This window comes from Manis javanica, chromosome 4 (assembly GCF_040802235.1).
Source record: "Manis javanica isolate MJ-LG chromosome 4, MJ_LKY, whole genome shotgun sequence".
Taxonomy (NCBI): domain Eukaryota; kingdom Metazoa; phylum Chordata; class Mammalia; order Pholidota; family Manidae; genus Manis; species Manis javanica.
Window position 1 is genome coordinate 42584713 of NC_133159.1, and position 24375 is coordinate 42609087.

The 24375-nt window shown below is 53.1% G+C and overlaps 1 protein-coding gene and 2 long non-coding RNA genes across 3 annotated transcripts in view; 2 read left to right on the plus strand and 1 right to left on the minus strand.

Annotated features, from left to right (window-relative positions):
- Positions 1 to 24375, minus strand: part of SLC1A7 (solute carrier family 1 member 7) — a 44196-nt gene that overhangs the window by 1702 nt on the left and 18119 nt on the right. The window contains exons 3-10 of the mRNA XM_017679807.3: positions 18929 to 19144; positions 10668 to 10710; positions 8225 to 8447; positions 4541 to 4640; positions 3606 to 3839; positions 1487 to 1681; positions 629 to 763; positions 100 to 208 (exon numbers count right to left, since the gene is read on the minus strand). Of these exons, the coding sequence (XP_017535296.3) occupies positions 100 to 208; positions 629 to 763; positions 1487 to 1681; positions 3606 to 3839; positions 4541 to 4640; positions 8225 to 8447; positions 10668 to 10710; positions 18929 to 19144 (1255 nt within the window). The remainder of the gene's footprint in view (positions 1 to 99; positions 209 to 628; positions 764 to 1486; positions 1682 to 3605; positions 3840 to 4540; positions 4641 to 8224; positions 8448 to 10667; positions 10711 to 18928; positions 19145 to 24375) is intronic.
- LOC140848892 (uncharacterized) lies at positions 3852 to 13617 on the plus strand. The gene is made up of 3 exons (XR_012130166.1): positions 3852 to 4198; positions 4842 to 7673; positions 12007 to 13617. It is a non-coding gene; the product is annotated as an uncharacterized lncRNA (long non-coding RNA).
- LOC118973053 (uncharacterized) lies at positions 18951 to 22798 on the plus strand. The gene is made up of 2 exons (XR_005062263.2): positions 18951 to 19084; positions 22578 to 22798. It is a non-coding gene; the product is annotated as an uncharacterized lncRNA (long non-coding RNA).

Consider the following 24375-nt stretch of genomic DNA (forward strand, 5'->3'; position numbering starts at 1 on the left):
CAGATGGAGTGGGGAGACCTGGTGCCTTGCCCACCCCACCCTGGCTCTACCTTCCAGAGGCTTTGGGCAGCCAGGCTGGGAGGGAGGCTCTGCTCTCACCTCAGTGCCGGTGCCCATGTCCTGAGCAAAGTCTTTCCGGCAGATGTGGGCCATGATCCCTGCAGCCAGCGCATCACCCAGCACGTTGATCATGGTGCGGAAACGGTCCCTGGGGAGCCAAGGTGGGCACTTGCATGAGGGGAGCTGGAGGAGGGTGGCACCTACCCCAGCGGCCCCCGTGGGTCCCTTCTCCCAGGGCAGGACCCACAGAGAGGTGCTCCCAGATCCTCGGGAGCCCTGAGACCCCCAGCAATGCTGAGGCAGGCTGGTGCCAACCAGCCTCATGGCCATGTGACTGTGCCTGTGCCGAGACGGGCCTGGACTCAGTCTGATGCTCTGCTCTCATCCTCTTGAAATTCTTTTATGATTTTTGAACAAGGAATCCCACATTTTAATTTTTGTAAAGGGGGCCCCAGGAATTATTCAGCCAGGCCAGTGTTGATGAGTAAGGAGCCCGCAGCAGTTCCCTGGTCTACCCTGAGTGCCTGCTGCCCAGGGGGTGGGGGTGGTGAGGACGAACTCCACTCACAGAGCCCAGTCGATGGCGATGATGAGGGTTATGTCATCGGTGGGAAGCCCCACGGAGGTGAGCACAATGACCATGGTGGCGAGTCCTGCCTGAGGGATGCCGGCTGCCCCGATGCTGGCTGCCGTGGCTGTGATGCTGCAGGAGGGGCAGGGAGGGCGAGAGGAGGGGCAGAGGGGCAGGGCTCACTGTCAGGGCAGGACGCCAGGGCCTCTGGGGACAACCATATGGGGCAGGGCTCGTCAGGAGTTCTCGGGGGTCCCCGTTCCAGGTCCCACAGCCCCGTGGGCCCCCATCCCTGGCCGCAGCAGAAGCTCCCGAGGAGTTTGTGGAAAACCGAGTGTCTGGAGCCACGGCTGCTATAGATTTCCAAGAAGCTGCCCCAAGATTTTAATCGTCCACCCACACGACTCCGTTCAGCCTCCCTCTGGGGCCTGGTTCCCAGGGTCAGACTTGTGCCCTCGGGCTGGCATGTGAGGCAGCCTCCCCAGCCTCTGCCTCTCACCCCAGCAGGCTTCCTTCAGCTCCAGCCACACCAGTGGCTCTCCACTGTCCCTCAGTCCTGCCCGTGCCTCTGCTCACCCTGTGCGTGCAGACTACAGGCCCTCCTGTGGACCAGGCCTCTCCGCCCGGGGAGCTCCCACTCTGCAGGGCAGCTCTGGGAAGGAGCTCTGTGCCCCAAGTCAGAGGCCAGGCCATGTGGGGGCCCGAGCACACACAGTGTGGCTCACGATGGGCCCTTGTCCTCTCTGGGCCCCAGAGGCCCCATTAGCTCTGGGAGTTCAAAAATCCTGAAGGCCCTCCCAGTACTGCCCCTGCCTCCAGCCCATCCACACTGCATCTGGGGTGTCTGGCATGCACCTGATGGTGACGATCTGGCCGAGGTCCAGCTCATAGTTGTTGACCTGGGCAATGAAGATGGCAGCCACAGCCTCGTAGAGTGCGGTGCCATCCATGTTGATGGTGGCGCCCACGGGCAGCACAAAGCGGGCAATGCGCCGGTCAATGTGGTTGTTCTCCAGCAGGCACTTGAAGGTGATGGGCAGTGTGGCTGAGCTGTGGGCAGAGGGTCCAGTGTCAGCCCACCACCTCCTCCATTATGCCAGGGCCTCCGGGCTGCCCGCCTGCCAGGAAGCTCGACCCTACCTGGGTCAGCTTGCCCACCATGGGGGAGACAGGCTGAAGGGACTTGGAAAATGGTCTCAAGAGGCACCCTTTAGGAGTATGTGGCCAGCAACCAGGCCAGACCCACTGGGGCCCAGGGCCTCAGAGACCCCCACCATTCATGCAGGTAGGGGAGGGAGCCTTGCCTAGTAGTAGGGCGCATGCCAGGCACCATGCTTTATACACACTCTCACTTGATCCTCACAGTTTCCTGTGTGGGAGGGTTTTGAGGCCATTTTACAGATGAAGAAACTGAAGGCCAGGGGGGAGGAGGGGCTGACTCAAAGTCAGCCTCTGTGCCAAGTGTAGATGAAGTGGTTAACAGCAGGGCTCTGGACCAGACTGGCAGAGCTCAGATTCTGTCCTCCTACTGGCCAAGTGGCCCTGATAGGTTCCTTAACCTGTGTGTGCCTTAATTTCCTTGCCCCAAACAATACCTAGATTAGAGAGCTATCAGGAGGATTCAGTGATAAGCGCCTAGAACAGTCTCCAGCACATCGTGAGCATTGAGCCAGTGGTAGCTACTGTTGTTCTTGTGTTTGCTGCTGGAGCTCCTGGTGGCAGTGCTGGGACAGACCTAGCTTGGTGCGGCCCCAGTGGGAGCCCACTTCCACTTGCCAGAGCCTCCAATGAGCCGAGGACATGCTGGGCTTGAGGCCGTGGCTCCTGCCCAACAGGAGATGCTCTGGCAGGGCTTGGCCTGTGGGGTGGGGCTGGCAGCTGCTTGGACTTTCTCTTTCCTGTTTACTTCCTGGCCCCTATCCAGGGCGGAGGTTCCTGAACAAGGCTTTCGGGGCTTTTCCTCACTGGGACTGTGCTCCTCCTGAGTCCTAGGTGAGGTGCTGCAGCTGCCAAGGGTGGGGTCATGGGGCTGCCAGGGAGGAAGTCTGTGGCGGCCTTCATTCCCATTTTATAGATTGGGAAGCTGAGACCCAGAAAAAAGGAGGAAGTAAGGGGTGGAGGGAAGAGCCAGGCTTTGGCACCAGAGATACGTGGGCTCAAGCTTAAGTGACTTCCCTGTGGAGCCTGGACACTCACCGCAAGAAGACCAGCCTTTGTTCACAGGGTTGGATACCCTCACCGTATGTAAGTGACTGCCTCCTCCCTCTTGATTGACAGCCAGTATGCACCACTCTCTGACTCCCTGGGCTCCTTTGCACTCTGCTGCTTCTGGGATCCCTGAGGGCAGGTACCACTTCATCCAGCCCAGACCAGCTCTCCTGACCTCAGTGGGTTATCTCCATAGATCCCCACAGCAACCCTCTGAGGCACAGGCTACAAAGATTCCTGGTCTGTATAGGAGGAAATCGATGCCAGGGAAGGTCAAGTGACTTGCCCACAGTCACACAGCTGGTGGGTGATGGAACCATGATTCGACTCCCTGCGGGTTTAGAGACACTGCCAAGGTTGTGATGGGGCCTCCAGCCGGGTGTCCCAGCAGCAGTCGACAGGCCCTATACAGCACAGGGCCTGACCCCAGCAGAAACACCGTGTAACAGGGAATGGTGACAGCAATGTGGATTCGTCACTCTGCTGCTCTCCCTGCCCCTGATGTGTGGACGGGCCCCTAAGTCGAGTGAATGAACTTAGGGGTGTGGGCACTTGGATGAGGGGAAAGCCTCAAGAAGTTTTCTGCCACTTGGGCAGGTGGGGCCTTAAACATTTCAAAAATTGGTCTTGTTACCAGAGCTGCCCTATGTTTGTGAAGCAGGCTTTGCTGACACTTTCCATGGTTCTATGGCTGTGGACAAATGATGAATTAACAGATGAACAGAGTTCAGCCACCACCACCTCCCCATCCCACCCATCGTGCTACCTGGAGGAGGTGGCCAGTGCAATGAGCAGGGCCTGGAGGACGCCACGGATAAAGACGATGGGGTTCTTTTTGGTGATGAAGAAGTAGAGCAGGGGCAGGATGAAGAGGCCATGGACCACCAGCCCGCACACCACGGTGACCGCATAGAAGCCCAGCTTCTTTCTGATGGCTGTGGGGTCGTCCATCTCTAGAATCTTGCCAGCGATGAGGAACACAATGCCAAAGGGGAAGTACCTGGGTGGGGGGTGGTGCAGGACAGCTGGCTCAGTGCCATGCAGGCAAGGGTTCCAGGCGGCCCTAGTGCTGACCACTGTCTGGCCTGAGCCCACCTGAGCTTCCTGCGCTCCTGTGAGGGCTGAATGAGACTGTGCCAAGATGCCCAGCACATGGCATCATTAATACCATTACACTCAACTGGCCCAGGCCTGCACCAACTTCTGAACCTCTGCCTTCCCATCCAGGCCTCTGAGGTGCAACCCTGACTCAGCAGTCCATGGTTCAGCCCAGCAGTGCCACAAGCCCCACACATGACCCTGGCAGGCCCTGCATTTCCCCATCTGAAATATGCAAGGCTGGACAAGAAGATTCCTAAGGTGTGAACTCTGAATGAGGACTGGCAGCTGGTTCTCACTTCCAGCGACCTTTCTCCAAAGCTGAGGTGATGAGGCTCCATGTGATGGGGAAACTAGACCAGGAGAGCAGGGCCAGATTAGCACTTAGCTCCCCTCCAGTGGGGCTGACCAGGCCAGAAATGGCAGGTCAGGGCTGGAATTAGGTCTGGTAAGGGCAGGGGTATCCAGGCCAGGGCTGAGCCTCCTGTGCAGCTTTCTGCTTACTTCTCGGCAAGCAGAAGAGGGGCATGCTGTCCATCTGCCCAGGGTTGGGCGGGAAGGGGCTGGAGTAGAAGAGGACACCCCTTCCCCCATGAGGCTTACCACACAGCCACGCCCACAATCTTCATGATAGACTCATTGAGGCACTGGCAGAAGTTGACCAGGGGCCTCCCACTGTCACCCATGCGGCCCAGCATGATGCCTGTGGGGACAGGGACACACGAGCATACCAGCGCTGCCATAGACCATGGCACAGGCACTAACGGCACCAGTACGTGCCCATTCACAGTGGCCCACAGACGCAGGGACAGACTGGCACGCGCACCCACCTTGGCCCTTGGCTGACTTCCCGGCAGTCCTTGATGTGCCAGTGCTTACCCTCTGCTCCCTCCCCTCTCCTCAGGCTCTACCACTGGACAAGGGCAGTAACCTCACAAGGCCCTCATCTCTTCCTCCCCTCTGATCCATTCAGCGAGCGTCATCTTCAAAGACAACAATGTTCCCTGCCAACTGGCCCCGACTGGCTTCCCTGAGCACTTAGACAACCAAGGGCTTCAGACCCCACTTGATGGGGCCCCTGTCGATTCTCTCACGCCCATCCGCCCTGCCCTGCCTTTCCTCACCATGCTGCAGCACCCCTGCAATCCTTTATGTTTCTACAATTCGTCAAGCTCTTAACTGTCTCAGGGCCTTTGCCCATGTAGTTCCTGATACTGGAAACTCTGCCCACTTAGCTCTCCACATGGCTTGGAGACCCATCCCACTCCCCTTGGCAAACTCCCCATTTATTATTCTGTCTCATAGCTTTCTGAGCCTTTCATATCACTTATTATACCTTCTAACTGTTCTTTTCCAGTTTCTGTTTTTTCTGTCTCCTCTAGCAGAAGGTTAGCTCCATAAGGGCCAGAACTGTACCCCCTCAGCTGGCACATAGTAGATGCTCAACAACAATCACTGGATGAATGAAGAATGAATGAGTGGCAAAGCCTTTCCTGAAGGCACTGTTGCTCTCCCCTTGGGGTCCTGGGCTTTCCTTCACTTGGGAAGCATGCATGCGTGTGCTCTTCCCTGGGTAAGCTCCATGTAAGTGAGCTCTGTCAGGGCACTCCTTAAACAGTGATGAGTGACTGCTCTCCCTGCCGGTGACACAAAAATAGAGAGCAAAACATAGAACACACTCTGTGCTGCCCTCATGAAACTTACTGTCACTGCTCAGAGGGTCTCATGGACTGACTCAGCCAGGGAGGGGCAGGGCAGGAATTTTAAGCCTGGCCTCCAGAGAGGGGCTCTTTCCCCACCCCAGGAAGCCCAGATGCACACTGTGCAAGGAACATCTACCACATGGTGATGGGATGAGATGGGGCCCTGCTGGGACAGGCAGGAGCAGCTCAAGTTGGAGGTGACACTGGGCTGAGCCCTGCCCATCTGGCCTGTGGCAGCCTGGCTGAGACCACACCCAGATCCCCTGTCAGCTCTGTCCTTCCCCAGGCTATTTCTGCCCTTGGTCAGGCTGGGCTTGGATCTCCCAGGGAGCACCCAAAGGCCCTGGCTGGCTGGCGGCTAGTGTGCTTGGAACTCAGGGTGTGGCAATCTAGGCCAGTGAGCCCTGAGCATCAGCCAACAGCCCAGCACCAAGGAGGAGATGGAAAAGGAGGCTGGGCTGAGAGGACTGAAGAAAGCCCCATCTGGAGCAGTGGTGCAAGTATGCTTGCTCACACTCAAAACATGGGCACACACTGACGTCAGTGCTACAGTGCAGGCTCACATAGATGCGGGTACAGACAGAACTGGACACACCCAAGTGCAGGCATCCAGGCGCGGGCACATGCTGATGTGCACATGCTGACATGCACGTGCATGCACACATTCACTGATACATGGGCAGTTTTGCCCATGTTCAATAACTGTGAAATGAGTCAAAGGATCTCAAGGATTTCTTTTGCACTGCCAGTGCCCATAGATGTCCTTTTCATATGTTCCCATCCCTTAGAGAGAGGTGAAGGCTAAGGAGGAGAAACACTGTCCAGGATTGGGGACTGACTGTCAGATGTGCTGAGGGTGCTTCCACACACTGTTAGTAACCCGCTGGGGCCCCTGAGGTCCTGGCCCCTCTGACCTTTTGACCAAGATGATAAGAGCTCCTTTATCCCTCATTGGCCACCCATCCATCTCCCCATCTCCCCAACTCCCCAACAGATTTTACTGGGTGTCCGCTCTGGCCAGTCACTGTGCTGGGTTGTGGGGAGAATAAGCCAGGCCTGTCTCCACCTGCATGGAGCTTATCCCTGCTGCTGGGCAGACATTAAACCATAACCCAAACAACCATGTATCATCAATAGGGTCAAACGTTTAAGGAGTAGCACAAGGCATCTGACCAGTCCAGGGTCTGGGAAGACTTTCCTGAGGACCTGATGCTTACCCAGAGATTCCCACTCCCACCCCAAGGACGAGAAAGGTGCAGGGGAGAAGATGGGGCAGGAGCAGCCAGGCTGAGGAAGCCAAAGGGCAGTGGGACTGGGGAAGGTAAGCGACAGGAGCCAGGAGAGGGGCCAGATCACACAGCCCTGTGCCACGCTGGGGCCCCTTCCCACATGCAGCAGACAGCCCCTGGGGCTTTACGCGGGGACCCTGTGACCCTGTGAGGAGGACACGAGAGGACAGGGGACCCTTTAGGCAGCTTCTGTAGAACCTTAGGCAGCTTCTGTAGAACCAGGCGAGAGGTGATGATGGCCTTGAACCAGCGTGATGTCAGTGGGTAGAGGGAAGTGCAGGGATTAGAGATTTTCAGAGGCAAACCTGATGGGATTTGGATGTGGGTGGGGCAGAGGGCAAGGCAGTAAATGACCCCCAGATTTTATTTCTTGCATGAACCACCTGGAGGATAGTGAGGCTTTTTACTTGAGAAGAGAACTGTAGAGAACTCAAAAAAGCAAGAGAGGGCCGTCCAGGCCTTTGGATGGGGTGATGGGGGAGGTTGCTGCCAATTCTAGAATAAGACGCATAATGACCCCCGGCCTGGCCTAGAAGGACTGACTGGCTGGGTTGTTCTGTGTGGGGGAGTTGGGGCCAGCAGGGGAAAAGGTTTTGTGGGGTTGGGGGTCGGGGGGGCACCTCAGGCCAAGGCATATCCGTAAGTTGTAGGCTCTGAAGCTTATACGGTTGGGGCTGTCTTTAAGAGAAAGAATACAAATATTTTTTTAAAGGCCTACAGAAGTTAGGCTTCACCAGCTTCATGGTAAGCAGCCCGTGGTCGGGGGGCCCAGGGAGCCCAGGGAAGAGTAGCAAAGAGAAAGGTGTGCCGGGAGGCCCCGTGGGCCCAGGAAAGGCACAGACACGTCCGAGGAGAGAGGGGGTACGCGGGTGGGGGTGGGGGCGCGGGATAAGGGCTTTAGGCAGTGATGGTGAATAGTTTTTAGATTTGTCCTGTTCTTTAGTGTAAATTCCTCCACCGCCCATATCCCCAGACCTCAGTAAAAAGCTCAGGAACAGATGCCGGTAGGAGGCCAGAGGCACGGTCTCCTCAGCGAGAGCCAGCAGCCCCGGAGGCAAACCAGCAGCCAGGGACTCCAGTGGATTCTGTATGAGGAGCACTGGCTCCCGCTGGAGTTGGCGGGCCTGGAGATGCCCCTCAGTAACGGAATGAGGCCTTGAGCCACACCCTCGGATGGGATAGCAGGGAACCATCGGAAGAGGGCAAGACCCCAGGTCGTTCAGATTACTGGATGCAGGGGTGTAGGGAGGGGCTGGCTCCAGGGCACTGCAGGGGGCAGGCTGGGCAGCACATACCCATGGTGGCAGAGAAGATGACGATGCCCAGCACGTTCATGCCATCGGTGGTGCCAGGCTCTGACTTGTAAACGACCTCTGGTGGTGGGGTCAGGTCCAAGGCAAAGTTCTGCACATGAGAGCCATTCTCTTCCTGGACCCCGTAGATGAGGGTCCGCTGAGAAGGGGCCTCCTCTGATGCCACCTTGGGGGCCTTGACAACAGGGATGGTCTTGGTGCGGTACTGGTGGGCGACACCCCAACCAGGAATGAGTGAGGGCCAGGTGTTGTTATTAATACCAACAATAGCTATAATAATAACACATTGGAAGCACTTGTATCTGCTCATGAACTATTTGACTGACAATAACCCTGTGAGGCAGGAGAGATTATTATCAAAATTTTACAAACAAAAATGATATGCCTTCATCCGTGTGCACACTACCTGGCCATGCCTCTCTTTATCACTTTCTTCTTCCTCCTTCTGGGTGTCGTGACACCCACATGGGCCACTCTAACCACCCAGGCATCCCCTCGTTCACCCAGATGATTCTCCGCTCTCTCATCTCGGCCCCCCAGCCATCCGCTGTCCATCCATCTAACGGCCAGTCAGCCCTGCCTCCTGCTGATGGAAGCTTGGGCCTCTATTTAAAAAGCTCAGCTCGCCCCAAGCCTTCTTGATGAGGCGAGGGCCCAGCTGGGAAGAACCGAACAAAGCTGAGCCCTTGCTTTTCCTCCTCTGCCCCTAAAGCATTCCTGGGTCTTTCCCTCTCATTCTCAGGCACAAGGAGGGCTCCTATCCTCCCAACACCACAGTATCAGGCAGGTAAGACTCCCGGGAGGGGTGGGGGGGCAGAAACCACTCTGAAAATATATGGGATTCAAAGTCTCTGTGATTCCGTTTCCTCATCTGTAAAATGGGTGCCAGAATAATACCTAGCTTATTAGATTAACTGAGACAATATACGTAAAATGTTCACAATGGTACCCGGCATACAGTAAACCTTATTTAACTATTATTGCTCTTATCACAACCATCGCCACCACCACCATCATCCTTATCCCAATGTGAACACTCTGTATTGGGTGCTGGGAATAAAAAAAGTGAACCAGATTTGAATTCTGCTCTGAGAGCCTTGGGGAGGGAGTGACTTACTCTGAGTCAGACAGTTTCACAAAGAAGGGGACATTTGATTTGGGTCTTGAAGGATGGGTTAGAGTTTGTCAAGAGAAACAGGAGGGCATTCCAGGTAGTTAAGGAGTACAGCAACACTCTCTTTTTCTCCCTCACACATTCAATTAGTTCCATATCACTGCTGGAGTAAAACCCAAACTTACTAGCCCAGCATTCAGGGCCCTTCACTATCTGGCTCATGGCATGTGGTCAGGAGAGAATGATTCATTCAAGGTTTCACTGCTCCCATTTCGGAGCCTCCTTTCCAACCTGCAGCCACTTCCTTGGTGTCCACAGACCCAATGCAGGGCTCAGCACAGGGAAGGGGGTCGGGAAATGCTGGACTGAATCAACCAACCAGCTGATGTTTTAGAAGGAGACAAGAATTAGAAATTATTAGAAGTGCAGGCAAAGATTGGTATAGAAGGATGTTTTCTGTAATTTCTAAAAGCACAAAACTTGGAAAACAACCTAAAGGACCTCTGAGATGGGGAATGGGTAAGTCAGTCACAGGCTAGCCTTACAGCAGGCTATTCTATCACCACAAATATTATATTTTAACAGACTGCTTAATAACTGGGGAAAATGCTCTGATATAACAGATACAACAGGAGTGAAACAAACAAGATGCATATTGTATCTACACTATGATCCTAATTTTATTATTTTTTAAATATACTTATGCATGGGAAAAAATCCTAGAAGCATACTAACTACTACCACTATTGCTAGGTGCTGGAACTGGAGATGACTTTGATTTTCCACTTTGTATTTTTTAGCATCTTCCTAGTATTTTACAGTGAATGCTATCACTATTCTGGTGGGGGAAGACTTCTTTTAAAAAGAAAGAGAAAACAGCCTTAGCAGACAGACAGGCCTGGGATTTCATACTAGCTATCATCTACTAGTGGCATAACCTTGTGCAAATCCTTTAATCCTTCTGCACCTCAGTTTCCTCATCCAGGAGAGGGGGTGACCCTCCCGGAGGGCAGGGTTGCTATGAGGACTGAGTGAGGCGGTGAGCATGTGAGCACGGGTGGGAACCCAGAGCAGGAAGAGCAGTCCATAAAGACTTCCTTCCATGCTCATCATTTTTCTTCCTGAGAAGCTGGATCCCAGGGCAGGGGTGTGGCCATGGGATGCTCTCAGATCTAGGTCCTGCCCCTCCTGTCCACTCCAGCATCCCACCCTCAGGAGACAGGGAGACTTGTTGGATAAACCTGTCACTTCCTCCCTGGGCCCAGGCTGGCCCTGCCTGCCCACCCCTCCGCTGCCCAGGGACCCACTTACCTGTTTGAATGTGGCTTCTACCAGGTTGGCTGGGAACATGTTCCTGGGAAGAGAGTCAGTCATTGAAGAATTCCAAAGCCAGGCCAGGAGGGCCTTTCTGGCCTTGGCAACCAAGGCCTTCCATGACCCAGGCCCACTTCCTTGTGGTCTTCCCTCTTCTCACCACCAGCCACTCTCATGCCCAGCACTTAAAGCTCCAACACCAAGTGTGTGCAATCCCCTAAGTATGTGGCATACTTTCCCAGCATCCAGCCCTTCGTCCACACTGTTCCTTCTGCCTGGAATGCCCTTCCAGCTTCTCTAACTGCTACTCCAATCAGTGAGAGGCCAAGCCTTCTCTGACTGCGCCAGGCTGCCTCTGCAGGCCTTCCCTTGGGGTCACTACGCTCCAGCATGCTGCAGTGTGTCACTGGCTTCCCCCTGAAGGCAGGACTTGGTCATTCATGTCTTATCTTCTGTGTCAAACACATGACCTGGCACATAAGTGGTATCATTATTCTTATTTTCATAAAGCTAAAGGAGAAGGGGATCTTGTCATGTCATACTATAAGATATAACCGTCAAAACAGTATAATACTGACAGGGTTGTCAATAAAAAACTCAGTGTAACAGACCTGTACCCCAAAGACAGAATCTAGTACATCTAAGTATTTATTTGATAAAAGTTGCTTCACAGATCAATGAGCAAAGGAAGGCTTCATTACAGAACACTGTACAGCCAACCGACTCTTAGGAAAAATAAAAGTTATATCCTTATTTACTTACACCAAAATAAATCCGGATGGTTTAAAGAAATAATCTAAAAAATGAAACCATGCAAAGCTAGAAGAAAATACAGATTAACATTTCATCAGATCTCAGGATATGGAAGGACCTTCTAAGAACAAAATGGGCCATAAAAAAACCCAATAAATTTTACTACATTAAAATGAACAATTTCCTAAGTGCAACATGGTCTCCTGTATTGGATTCTGGACTGGAAAAAAGGACATTACTGGAAAAACTGGTGAAACCCACATAAGGTCTGTTATTTGGTTAATAATGTACTAATTTAATTTCTTAGTTTTTGGCAAAAATGCTGTAGTTATGTAAGTCGCTAACAACAGGGGGAGCTGGGTGAGGGGCATACGGGAACTCTCTGTACTATCTCCATAACTTTCCCATAAACCTACAAATATGCCAAAGTAGAAAGCTAAAAAGGTGAAGAAGCTCTCTGAGACGGATTAAAATACAAATAAAATTATAAAGCCAATGACAAACTTTATGACAAAGTGTTATCATCCTAAATCTACAAAGAGTTTTACAAGTCTCATCCTTATTCATTGTCTCCTCTCTCCAGAACATCAGCTCCCTGGAAATCAAGATCCGTTCTGCTCTCTGCTGTGTCCCCGGCACATAACAGGCACTCAGTAAATATTTGCAGCATGCATAGGTGGACCACAAAAGCATGGATACCCCAACAGAAAATGACTGACAGTCATGATCAGGCAACTCACTTGGCAAAAGAAGAAACAGAAGTAGCCAAAAAAGCTCTTTAAAAATGGTTAGCTTCATTAATAAAGTCATTTTCACCTGCGAACCAGCAGAGGGTTTTTTAAATGACAATGCACAATGCTGAGGAGGCTTGGTGACATAAGCATAGTCACGTGGTTCTGGCAGCAGCCTCTCTATAAAGCAGTTTGCAATTACATCTTAAAGGCATTATATCTTTGTCTTTACAATCTGCTTCTAGGAGTCTAATCTAAATCAGAGATGCTAACAAAGGTTTTTGCTTGCACTTCCTTGAACAGACCATGTGCCTCACACTCACACTGCCCCCTCTACCAGGCTCCCTCTTCCTACCGGAGTTACATTCATGAATGTGAGTGTGCATTATTTCTTCGCTTTATATCCCAGCAGCCACTGTTGAGAAGCAGAAGCTGTCATTTTTTTTCACTGCTGCTAAAATACTGGTTCAGTGTGAACATATGGCAGGAGGGAGAGGGCCTAGAATGAGCCACCAAGGCAGAAAACTGGGGAAGAATGGTCAGGGCTTTTCCCACTACTTTCAGCTTTGTCCCAAGGGAGAGGAGAAGCAGGGGTCACGTGACATCAAGCAGACCCAAAGTCCCAAAGCCAGGATTAGCGCTGGGGGCATGCCAGGCAGGCAGCCTGCCTGAATGCAGCGGTCCACCAGCCCTGGGCACTTGAGACCAGAAGGGAGGGTGACCACTCTGTACCAACTGTTAAGAGTTTGAAAATCTCTCCTGCATACAGGCCCAGGGGGTTCGAGTGACTTACAAGACGGTTTTCTAATAAAGCTTAGAGGGAAGGCTGCTTTAGCCTGAGTAGAAACTAAGAACATTCATAAGCTGTAAGAAACTGAACAGAATTCACACCAAGTATGTACATTTCTTCACAATTTCCTTTAAAATTAGAGTAATTTAGGCTAGTTGCCTTCCCAGTGTCCAATATCCCTTCCTTACTTACAGGCCCTGGGATGTTACAGGGGCCACAAGACCCTGCCATCAAATCCCATCTCCCAGCCTCCCTTGCCGAAGGGGTGGCCAATGAGATGTAAATGGGGGTCACTGGGTGGTGCTTCCTGGTGAACTCTTAAAAAGGTGTTCACTGAGCCAGGACCCTTTGGCTTCTTTCTGCCTGAAATATGGACAGAATCGCTAGTGTTTCCACAACCTTCTTGAACCATGAGACACACTGATGATAAAAGCTAAGTGCTGAGCACGGTAGAGAAAGCCTGAGATCCTGATCATTACAAGCTACCCAACTCTGAACTGCTTACTTGGGAGGAAAGGCAAGCATGCAACTTATTTAAGCCTCTGCTGCTTCAAGTATCTCTTTAACTAGCACCCCAAAGTAATTCCTGACAAAGACACGTGCTCAGACTAATAATCAATGATCTTATCCAGCAGATTTTAATAAAGATTATACTTTCAATTATTAAATGGGAAAATGTACATTACCTTTTGTCTTTGACCACCCATGGGAAGTCTTCCTGTTTGTCCCAGGAGGTCTGTGCTTTTGGTGGCATAAAATGCAGACATAATGCACCCCGAAGGCATGAATAGCCATACCCGAAAAGTACACCCACACTTTGCCCTGGGCCTCCCTGCACATCTCTCGGGATGAGGCCATGGTCCACTGACTCCTCTCCTTACTCACTATTTGTAAGTTCCAAACTCACCCCTATGCCCATGTCCTCAGTCTTGGCCCCAAAGGCGGAAAGCACAGCTCCTGGAAGCTTCATCCAATTCCTGAGAGGGTAACTGGGAACTATAAATAGGGCCAAGTCATTACTTAATCTCTGTGGTGTTTTAATAAGACTGGAAAAAAAGAAGGGCCCCAGCTCTGATTAGCATTCTGCTTGCTTGGGTTGCTCTCTGGGGGCTGCACTGAATGGAGTTGGCTTTCCAGATCCCATGCTTGGAGCCCTGGGAAATGAAGTCATGCCTTGGGAAGTCATCCAGGGACACAGCCTGCGTGCTCCTCTGGGTCATCTTTGAGAGACGGAGGCACATCTTCCCCTCCCTGAGGTGCTGCGGCCTCACTGCCCTGTTCAGCTGGCCTCCTCGCCTTCTGAGTTTCCATTTGTCACACAGGCTCCCAGTCGCCAGGTCCCTGCCCGGTGCTCCATGTTCTCACTCAGTAACAGGCACCTGGTAGGCACCTGCCCTGGGCCAGAGCAAGGGGGGTCCTGGTGCCCTTACTCCCAGGCCTCATTTTCTGTCCAGCCTCTCAGAACGTCAGAGCCAGAAGGGGTCTCAGAGAGTGGCTGTCCAGTGCACTCCTCTCGTCCGTCTGTCCTAAGATGGTGGACAGCCTGATGCAGGCACTTGTTCGTGCACATCCACCATCCCCAGCTTCCAGCAGTGTCTTCTCCCAGAGCAGGTGCCTAATAAAGGTGGGATGACTGTCACGGAAGTGACTGCACCCCCTCTGGGGGCATTCCCAGGCCTGCAGTGGCATCCTGTCCTGCCACCTTGCTCCATTCCAACCTTCCAAACACACTGGCTTCTCGTTTCTAAAGCCTAACAATCAACGCCTCAGCCTGGATTCGAGGTCTTCAAGGTTAGGCTCTGCACTGCCCTCCCAGCCTCACCTCCCAGAACCCACCTCCAGAAGCTTCTGCCCATGCCCTGAGCCTCTTCACTGGTTTGTGGGCCTCTGTTTCAGAATCACAGAGCTAGAAGGGATCTTGAAAGCCACTGTGGAAACTGAGACCTGAAGAAGGGGACTGGCCCGCCCAGAGCCACACAGTGACTCCCTGGCAGGGCTGAGGTGAGCCCTCGCATGTCCGTGAGTCTGGTTCCCTGTCCCAGGCAGCATGTGACCTCTCTCTGCAGCCCTACTCTCTGGCCAGAAATGGTGACAGTGAAGTCCAACCACCCAGCTTTGCAAAACAACTTGCCTCAGGGTTGAGAGCAACTGGGGAAAAGCCTCAAACCAGAAGGATCAATTTTCACCACGTGAAAAGCAACTGAGTGCAGGAACTGCTCCTGGAACATCTGACTGTGACACGAGTGTCCGATCCAGAGCCCTCAGCCCCTGGGCAGCAGAGGCCGCGGTGGGGAGGGCAGGGAGCTCCTTCCACCACAAGGAAAGGCTGTTTCATATCACAGAATCCAAGAAATGATGAGTCACAGTCACCAAACCCTAGGAATAATGGACCTTAGAAATGAAGCTTCTTGAAATCCCTCTCCCCTTGGCTTCTAGGACATCTGCTCTCCGGGTTCTCCTCCTGGCCCTCAGCTCCCTCCACGAGCTCTGCATAGCCCTGCAATGTGGCTGTGGGCCAAGGCTCACCTCCAACTGGCCTCTGTGCCGCATGCATGGCACATTCCTCTCACGGCTCCACTGACGACCCTGTATCCCACGTCTGCCTTCAGCAAACACTGGGCACCTCGTCTGTGCCAGGTGCTGGGCTAGCCTCCAGGACACAGCTTGTTTCAGAACGATCTGGCCCTCCTGGAGCATATTTTATTCCGGGGGGGGGAGCCACAAAAGGAAATAAATACACAGACATGATCACGTCAGGTGGTAATAATAAGAGCTATGAGGAGAGTGAGAGACAGAGGCTGGGAGGCCCCTCTGAAGAGGTGACACAGAGCAGAGGTGGAGTGAGGAGAGGATGCAGGCATGCTCTGCAGGAAGGGCCGCACGGCGGGGGCAGTGATGAGGACAAGGCACAAAGACAGGACCCTAATGATGTCTGCAGGGTGGCCTTGGGGCCAGGATGGCTGAGCAGGGTGGGGAGCTGGAGTGGAGGTCAGAGGCCAGTGAGTGTGTTTAGGGATTGTGGCAGAAGTTGCCTGTATGCCACAGTGAATCCTGGGGGTTTTGTCGACATAAGGTGGGTTGTGAGCAGGTTTTTAAAAGGATTCCTCTGGCTGCCATGCTGAAAACAGATGGCAGGCAAGCAGAGAGAAAGCAGTGTGGGGACGGTGGATGCTCCAGTGAGAGGAGACAGTGGTCTGGCGAGGTCAGGAGTGGCTGAGGGGGACAGAGGAACAAGGCTGAGGATATTGTTTTGAAGGCAGAGCTGACAGAATTTGCTGATGAGTTGGATGCAGGTTATGAGAGAATGAGGGATGTTGGACCAAGATGGGCAGGACTGAGGAAAGGGCAGATTTATGGGAAAAAAATCAAGAGCTTAGCTTTGGATGTGTTCATTTCAAAATGCCTTTAGACAGCTGAATGTATGAATTTGGAATGCAGGTGAGAGGTTTCCAGGCTGGAAACAAAATTTGGGAGTGTCAGTGTTTGGAAAGTATTCAACAAAAAGTACAGATACAATGCCCCTGATTGGATCTCCCTGGCTCTAGACCCCATGGGTGAGAATCACAGAATAGGAACAAATGGCAAACATTTGTGTGATCCTTAGTTCACCATCTCAAAAGATAAAAGAGAACCCAGAGAATGGAGAAAATGGAGGCCCTGGTGGACTGATGGCATCGATGGCCCCAGTTAATGGATGCCTGTTGCCTTGTGACATTGTTGTTCCCTCCCACCCTGGGTCTAGACTTGGACATAGGACTTGCTTTGGTCAATGGGATGTTAACTGACTTGACAAAAGCAGAGACTTGAGAAAACACTTTCATATTTCTGTTTCCTCTCTTGCCTCTCTACATTCACCTAAGAATTGCCCTGGCCTGGGCATAGCTCTCTTGGAATCCTGTCACCACCATGAAAGAAGTCCAGCCTGGTCTGCTGGTGGATGAGAGGCCCCCTGGAGCACAGCTGAATCATCTCAGCCAAGGTCATCTGTTTCCCAGCCGAGCAACCAGGTGCTTGCAGGCACACGAGTATGCTCAGCCAAGCCCAGTCCAAATCAGCAGAACCTTTCAGATGATGTGTAGGCTCATAGCTATTTTAAGCCACTAAGTCTTGGGTTGGTTTGTTACATGACAAAAACTAACTGATACAGAGGGGGAGAGTTTTCTTGGGGGGAGAGAAAGAAAAAGAGAGATACTTTGCATTAACCATCTATCCCCAGAGGGGAGGAGAAGAGCACTTCTCCCTAACTATAAGCCAAGAGAATTACTCAGAGACCTTAGCTGTGTGCCCTAGGATTTGAGGAGTGTAGGAGCTAGTGACTGATCCATGTCCATAGGACCTGGAAAAGGCCTGCACTTCCAACAGGGCTAAGCATGCTTCCTGTGGGCCAGATGTGACCCTTGCAGAAGGGACCCTACCCAAGCGGGTCACCCAGGGGGGTGAGGTGACCCCAGCAGAGGAGTTGACCAGAGGTCAGGACCGAGGAATGTGTTGTCAGCACTGGGTGGAGCAGGGATTGTTGGAGTCAAGGGAGTACTAGGTGAGAGACACCAGCGATAGGAGGGGCTCCAAAGAACCCACAACAGCACCCCTGAAGGAATACAACCATGAGCACCTACTCCAGCTCACTCCCCACCCAGTGTGAGGACCGTTCTCACCCACTCCCTGTCCTCTCTCCAGTGCTCCAACCCTGTGCCAGCAACGGGAGGAGGTGGAGCAAGAAAGACAGAAAAACCTACTATCTTCTTCCCACCCCAGCTTTCTAAGTCTGAAGCAAAAGACTAGGACAGGATTCATTTTAAATTGGGTGAGTCTGGAGTTTTAATATTAGACCAGCCTGGGCTTGTATCTGAAATTGGCTGGAAAATGGGAGGGCCTAGAAGGAGGCCACAGAGCAAGTTGAATAGGGTATCCCGTTGAGGCCAGTAAACTGTTCCAATGTGGTGCTTCCCAGGCTCTGTCCTGGCCCGGTCCCAACTTCTCCAGCAGCAATCGTCCACTCCCCCCCTCACCTTGTGTCCCAGTCACACTGGATGGGTTATGATTTCTCCCCACACTGTCCCCTCTCAGCCCAGGGTCTTCGCACAGTTGTCGTCTTCCCCAGGAATGCCCTCCCAGCCTCCCCTGCCCGCCCTCATCCCAGCCTTCAGCTCTGGTGGCTTTGCCTCTTCTGACCCTGCTCTTCGCCCCGGCCCATGGTCCCTGCTTCCCCCCTTGGAGCCCCCGCCCCATGTTGGCTCTGTCTATTCGTGGGCCTTTGTCCTCAGGGCCTAGGGCCAGCACTGGTGAGAGAGCCAATGAGTGACAGAGAGGAGAGGGGTGGCCTGGATGGAGTCTTGGGAAAGGTGAATCAGACTGGGTTGTATTGCTGCACCTACAGCGTTTTCCTGGGAGAAGGGACCAGGTCCATGAAGCAGACAGTTAGCAGAGCCCAGGTGGCTCGGGCAGGAGCACCACCGGGCAAAAAGCACTGCCCCAGGAGTCAGAAAGGCCTGGGCTGAATCCTGGCTCCATGGCCTGCCTGCTGGATGGCCCTGGGAAAGTCACATTATCTCTATGAGCTTCATTCCCTCATCTGTAAAAGAGGACCAACAAGGAAAGGGCAGTGGGGGAGCCAGTGGCCAGTGGCCGTCCACCTAGAGGCCAGGCGTGCACAAGCAAGCCCAGGTGATCAGTAAATGCTCACCAAGCCTGCTCCACGCCAGGCTGCGAGCTGGGGCTGGGCACCCAGAGTTGCCGACCTGTCCTGCCCTTGAGGTGTTGGAGGCAGCCTGTTGGAGGCAGACAGTGCCACGTGAGACCAGAGGCACAGCGGCGGAGGGAACAGAGACACCATTGGCCTGTCCTCTGTGGCTACACCCCCTTGTTACCACGGGTAACGAAGAGCACGCTGGGCCCCCACCCCCACACTCTGTGCTGCCTCTGGTAGACGTGCGGGCTGGCCGCAGCACGGCGCTCCCAAGCAGGGCGTGTGTGGCAGGGCTTACCGGATGAGGTCCAGCAGGGCGTCAGCTGAGCTCATCATGGGCTTCCCACTCCGCTCCGTGGTCTCCTTCTGGGCCGCCCCACCCGGGTGGATGGCGGACACCATGAGGATGCCCACAATAACTGCCACGAAGGTGGTCCACAGGTAGTATGCCACGGTGAGGATGCCCAGGCGGCGGGAGGTCCTGGCGTCCAGGGAGGCGAGGCCGGACATCAGGCTGGGAGAGTGACGTGGTCAGGGTCCTTTTGGGGGCGGGCATACCCACTCTCAGCCCCACCCCACCCCACCCTACCCCAGCCACGGCCTGGCTCCGCCCGGGCCCCGCCCGGGGCTCCAGGACACGCAGGTCTGTAATCCATGACTATAACCCTGTCTTCCTGGCTCTTCTGGCCTCTTCTTCTGCTCTGCTCCCTTCCCCACCCCCAGGGTCACCAGCCAAACCCTCTCACAGCTCCAGGCTTTGCATATGACGCTTCCTCTTATCAGCATCCTTCAGTCACCTAACTCTATTCGCTAGGTGAGACCAAGTGCAGTGTCACCTCCTCGTGAAGTCCTTTTGGACTACCTGCTTCTCTCCTAGACATAGCCGACTCTGGGCTCCCACAGCCCCTGGCCTCCTCTGTCATGACCCTGGTTGTCACTGTCTGTTTACCTGTCTCTTAGCCTGGGGACATGCGAGGAGAGGGACAGGTCTGGCATTGCCACAGGTCGCTGGTTCCCAGTGTGGGTTCCTGGGGGCGCCACCAGGCTGGCAGTTACTGCGGGCTCCCCAGAAGAAGCTAAGTGCGAGGGAGGGAGGCGGAGCCCCAGCAGGGAGCTGGTGCCCTGGGTCCTGTCCTAGCTCTGCCCACAGGCTATGTGACCTCAAGCAAGAGAGGCACTTCCCCATCCTGGGGCCTCAGAATCTCCATGTGTAAAATGGGCTTGTGGTTAGATTTCCCCAAGGGGAGCCACCCTGTAGCTGCCTTGGGTTAGTGCCTGGGCCCAAACTCCCCATCGTGGGAGGTGGTGTCCAGGCGGCTGTGCATCTCTTCTCCTGGCTCCGCCCCACCCCTGCTCACCCTGACTTGGGCTCCCTGCCCACCAGAGCAGTGCCGTGGGGGCCACGCTTCTCGTGGCTGTTGGGGGCGGGAGTGAGAGATGAATTTAGGAGATGACTGCACTTTGCTGTGCTGCCAAAAAGATTTTCCTCCAGAGCCCTTTCATTCTTTCAGATAAAGGAAGTGTTTGTCTGGTTTTACTCATGTAAACAAGAGCAGATGACCCCCACCCCCAGTTCCTGTTAACATTAGACTACAGCAGGCAGCTCCCAGCATCAGGTTGGGTACTGCAAGACTCTGCCCTCCCCAGGCACTAACTGCCACCTGTGAGTGCCCTGCTCTTCCCTGCTCGCTGTAGCAAAGGCTCTTCTATTAAGACACAGTTTCAGGGTCTCTTCCTCCAGGAAGCCTTCCCTGACCACCTGTTGGGGTGAAGGCCCATGTCTGGTCCGTAGCCCCTGTTCTGCCCTTAGTCCTGGCCCTGACCTCACTGAGCGGCCGACTGCTGGAAGTGCTTCCAGGGCTGGGCCTGCGTCTGATTCAATGCTGGGTCCACAGAGCCAGGCACAGGGCCCTACTGGAGTGGAGATTGGAAGCAGTTTGCTGAATGAAAGAGTGATTGAATGAATGAGTGAATCAATCAATGCTTACAATCTCCATTTATCCTTGTCTGCCAGGACAACATATGTTAGTCATGGGCTTAGGGTGGGTCTCAGACATAAATCCTGAAGGGCTCATGATAGGATTGTGTGGCCCAGGGAAATGGGGGGCTGCCATGCAATTATTATCCATGAGAGAGATTATCCCCAGGCCAGGGCCAGCACACCAGCCCAGGGCTAAACCATCCTCTGATCACAAAAGAACCCCCCACAGCCAAGTCCAACTGCCTCAGGCCACAGGGAAGCCCTGGCCTTATGAGGAGGACCTGCCTGAGGTCACACAGAACACAAGTGGCCAGCAGGACCAGACCTCATGCCCAACTCTTGGCCTGTCCTCTTTCATTCATGTATGTATTCAAACTTTTAGTGCATGCCTGCTCTATGCCATGCCAGGTGCCCACTGAAAGAAATCAGAATCAGTTCCCAACCTCCAGCAGCTTCTGCTCTGGGAGAGGGGTGGGGAAGGAGACAGACATGGACACTCAGGACATAAGTGAACTCACGTAGCAGTGGACAAGGTGGACACATCAGAGCCATAAGGTGCTTCCTTCATTTGGAGGAGGGATGGATCATTCTTAGCTAGGAGAGTCAGGGAGGTCTTCCTGGAGGAGGAAGTTCTTGGGAGGGTTGGTTCTTGGGAGGGTGAGGAAGATTTGGATGTGGGGATGGATGTGGCAGGCAATGGGACAGCCAAAGTCAACAGGGAGGCTGGAAAGTATAGGCACACTGTGTGTTTAATATGGTCAGAGCTCAGGCCATATCTGAGGAGATATCTGGTCATATGTGAGACAGAAAAGATTGTGCCCTTGAGTGCCAGGCTAGGGGGGACAAAGGGAAAGTGGGGTCCAGCACAACACATCTAGCAGAATTTACTGGATATCTGAAAAGCAAGAACTAAGAATTCCTTAGATTTTAGAATATCCATATAAACCATGTGTGCTAGGAGGGGCACTGGACTGGTATCTATCTGTAAGAGCAAATGCCTAGGACAAACCTACGACATCATCATGCAAGTTAGACTAAAAGTTACAGCATATCCACACAATGGAGCTCTAGTAGCCATGAGAAGTGATGGTGTAGTTGAAAAGATGTCCCTGTTTAATGTTAAGTGGAGAAAGCCAGGTACAAGATAGTTGGTGGCTCTGCAGGGAGCCCTCAACCTTCCTGGGACAGAGATACCTCCCAGGTTTGTGGCCCAGATGAATGTACACGGACGCACTTGAGGGACTGTGCAGGAGACGGGTGCAGATGAAACCAACATTTCAGAAAGGGGCAGAGGGCCCCTCAGAGGGCCACCCCAAGGAAGAAGAGGTCTAACATAGAGGTGATACCCACTCAGGGACAGACCAGGATGTGGGAAGGAGGGGTGCAGGCTCTAGATGTAGCAAGAGGGGACTGCTGGGCCAGGGGCTCTGTAAAGGAGATGGTTGACGGACCAAATGCAAAGAATTCTATCACCTGGGACCCAAGCAGTTCCCTCCCTCCCCTCAAAATGGAAAGAGTTTTCCTACTGGCTGAAGAGGAGGTGAGCAGGGGAGATGGGAACAGGAGCAGGGAGATGCTGGCATCGGCTCACAGAGCAGATCCTCCCCTCCTTGGGCTGGCACCAGGGGGCCAGTGCCAGGTAGCTGCAGATAGTGGCAGAAGCTAGGAAGAACAGGAGCTACCGCTGGGGAGGGCCTGAATTTCACATGAGACAGCACCCCTCCCAGACTGACAGTAACAAGAGAGGAGGTTCAAGGTCCAGTCCAGACTTTCAGGCCAAGCTGGTAAAGTGGCCTTCTGGAGAACCTTTGGAGTGGGGTGGTGGTTTGTGGGGAGCATTAAGTCACATGGACATGCACAGAAAAAAACTCTAGAAAGAATTTAACAGTGGCTATTTTTGGTTGGTGGAATTACAGGTAATCTTTTTTTGTTTTTAATGTTTCTCCACATTCTCTACCATTTCTAGAACAAGCATGTCTTGCTTCTGTGATGGAAAATACAACCCCTTGAGTACTGGCAGCTACAGAAACCATCATTTGTCTGGAGCTAACTGTCCCCAAACACCTGAACATCCACCTCATCTGATCCTTAACATTCTAAGTCACCACTGCTGACTTGAGAGCCACATTTGTCACTTTACATTTCCTAGGAGTCACATTAAAAAAGTAAAAAAAACAGTGAAATTCATTTTTTGGTGAAATTAATCTTAATGATACTTTAATCCAGGATATCCAAAATATTATCCCTTCAAAGTACAATCAATATAAAACTTTTATACTGTTTCAGGTTTTTAAGTTTTAATTTTAAATTAATTTTTTTGAAAATTTAAATTCCTCAATTGCACTAGCCACATTTCAAATGTTCAACAGCCACTTCTGACTAGAGATCATCTTACTGGGCTATGTAGTTTGAGTTACAGATGAAGAAAATAAAGCTCAGGGAGGCAGAGATAACTGGCCAAGCCACCCAGCTCGTAGGTTGTATCGTCAAGACAGGAATAGGGGTCTCTGATTCAGAACCCTACAGGGTATCTCCCTGTCCCACAGTGTCTCTCTATGACAGACTTCATTTAACTCCTGTGGAAGAAAAGTGTCTTCTAGTTTTGGCTGACCATGATTTTAACGTGATCCAGTCCATGCAATGGCACTTTAGTTCAACTCTCAGAGTCAACAATCTACCCCATGGCTTGACCCCCAGATTTGTGGTGGTGAACTCCCAATTTCTGGAAGTTTCCAAGTGGAGCCTGCATGGCTACTTATGCAGATGCTAGATCAAGGCTTCCAGATTGTTTCATGAGGATGATCTAGAATGTTCCTGCCGGAGCTGTGATTCACGGTGAGAGGTAACCTCATATCCCCCACCCCCAGCCTGGCTGAATGCTCCACGGAGCCCCCAACATCCTCAGGGGCCCTGGGGAAGAGCTTCAGGAAGCCCAGGGGTCTGGGACTCCCTCCCAAGACATCTGGCCACTACCAGAGCCCAGGGATTGCGGATCAAGAGATTGCAGTGACTGGGGAGTTGGCTGAGCTCCAGGGCCCAGCCTATTTCAATCTGGTAATTGCTCTGCGTGCAGGGATGGGGAAGGGAGGCAGCAGCTGTCAGTGTCCTCACAGAGGGATAAAAATACTTACTGACCCTCACCTGGTTCCAACAACAACCCCTGAGGTGGTATCGTGACCCCATTTGATGCCAAGAAGCACCCATTGCTGCCCGTGCACCACACTGTGGAGGGCAGACAGACTAACCTGACTGCTGGGGGCCCCTCCCCATTTATGGTCCTTGGTGGGCCCCTCTTCCTCAGGGACTGTCCACGCTCCTCCATGGCCTCCAGTCCAGAGCAGCCTGACTCACTCTGTCCTCCCTACTCTTGACACTCCAGCCACCCTGGTTACCCTGATGCTCCTTGAACCACCTTTGCCCTGGCTGGTCCTTCATCCTAGAACTCTCTATTCCCCTGTCTCCCCAACCCCACCTTCCAGTCTGACATATTTCTACTTTCCAAGGCCAGCTTAGACGTCACTTCCTCCAGGAAGCCTTCCCTCATGCTGCCATCTCACCCACTACCCCAGGGGACCAAACCCTGTGCTTCCTTCCCAGTTTGGTACAGGGCACTCTGCTGGTACCCTCACCCCTGAATCCCCAGGGTCTGACCAGCATCTGGCACCTGACAGCTGGCAGGGAATGAGTGCTGAGTGCAGCAGTGAGTCCCACAGGAACCAGTCCCCTTGCATCTTCCCTACTCTCCTTTCCTGTCCTCTCCTACT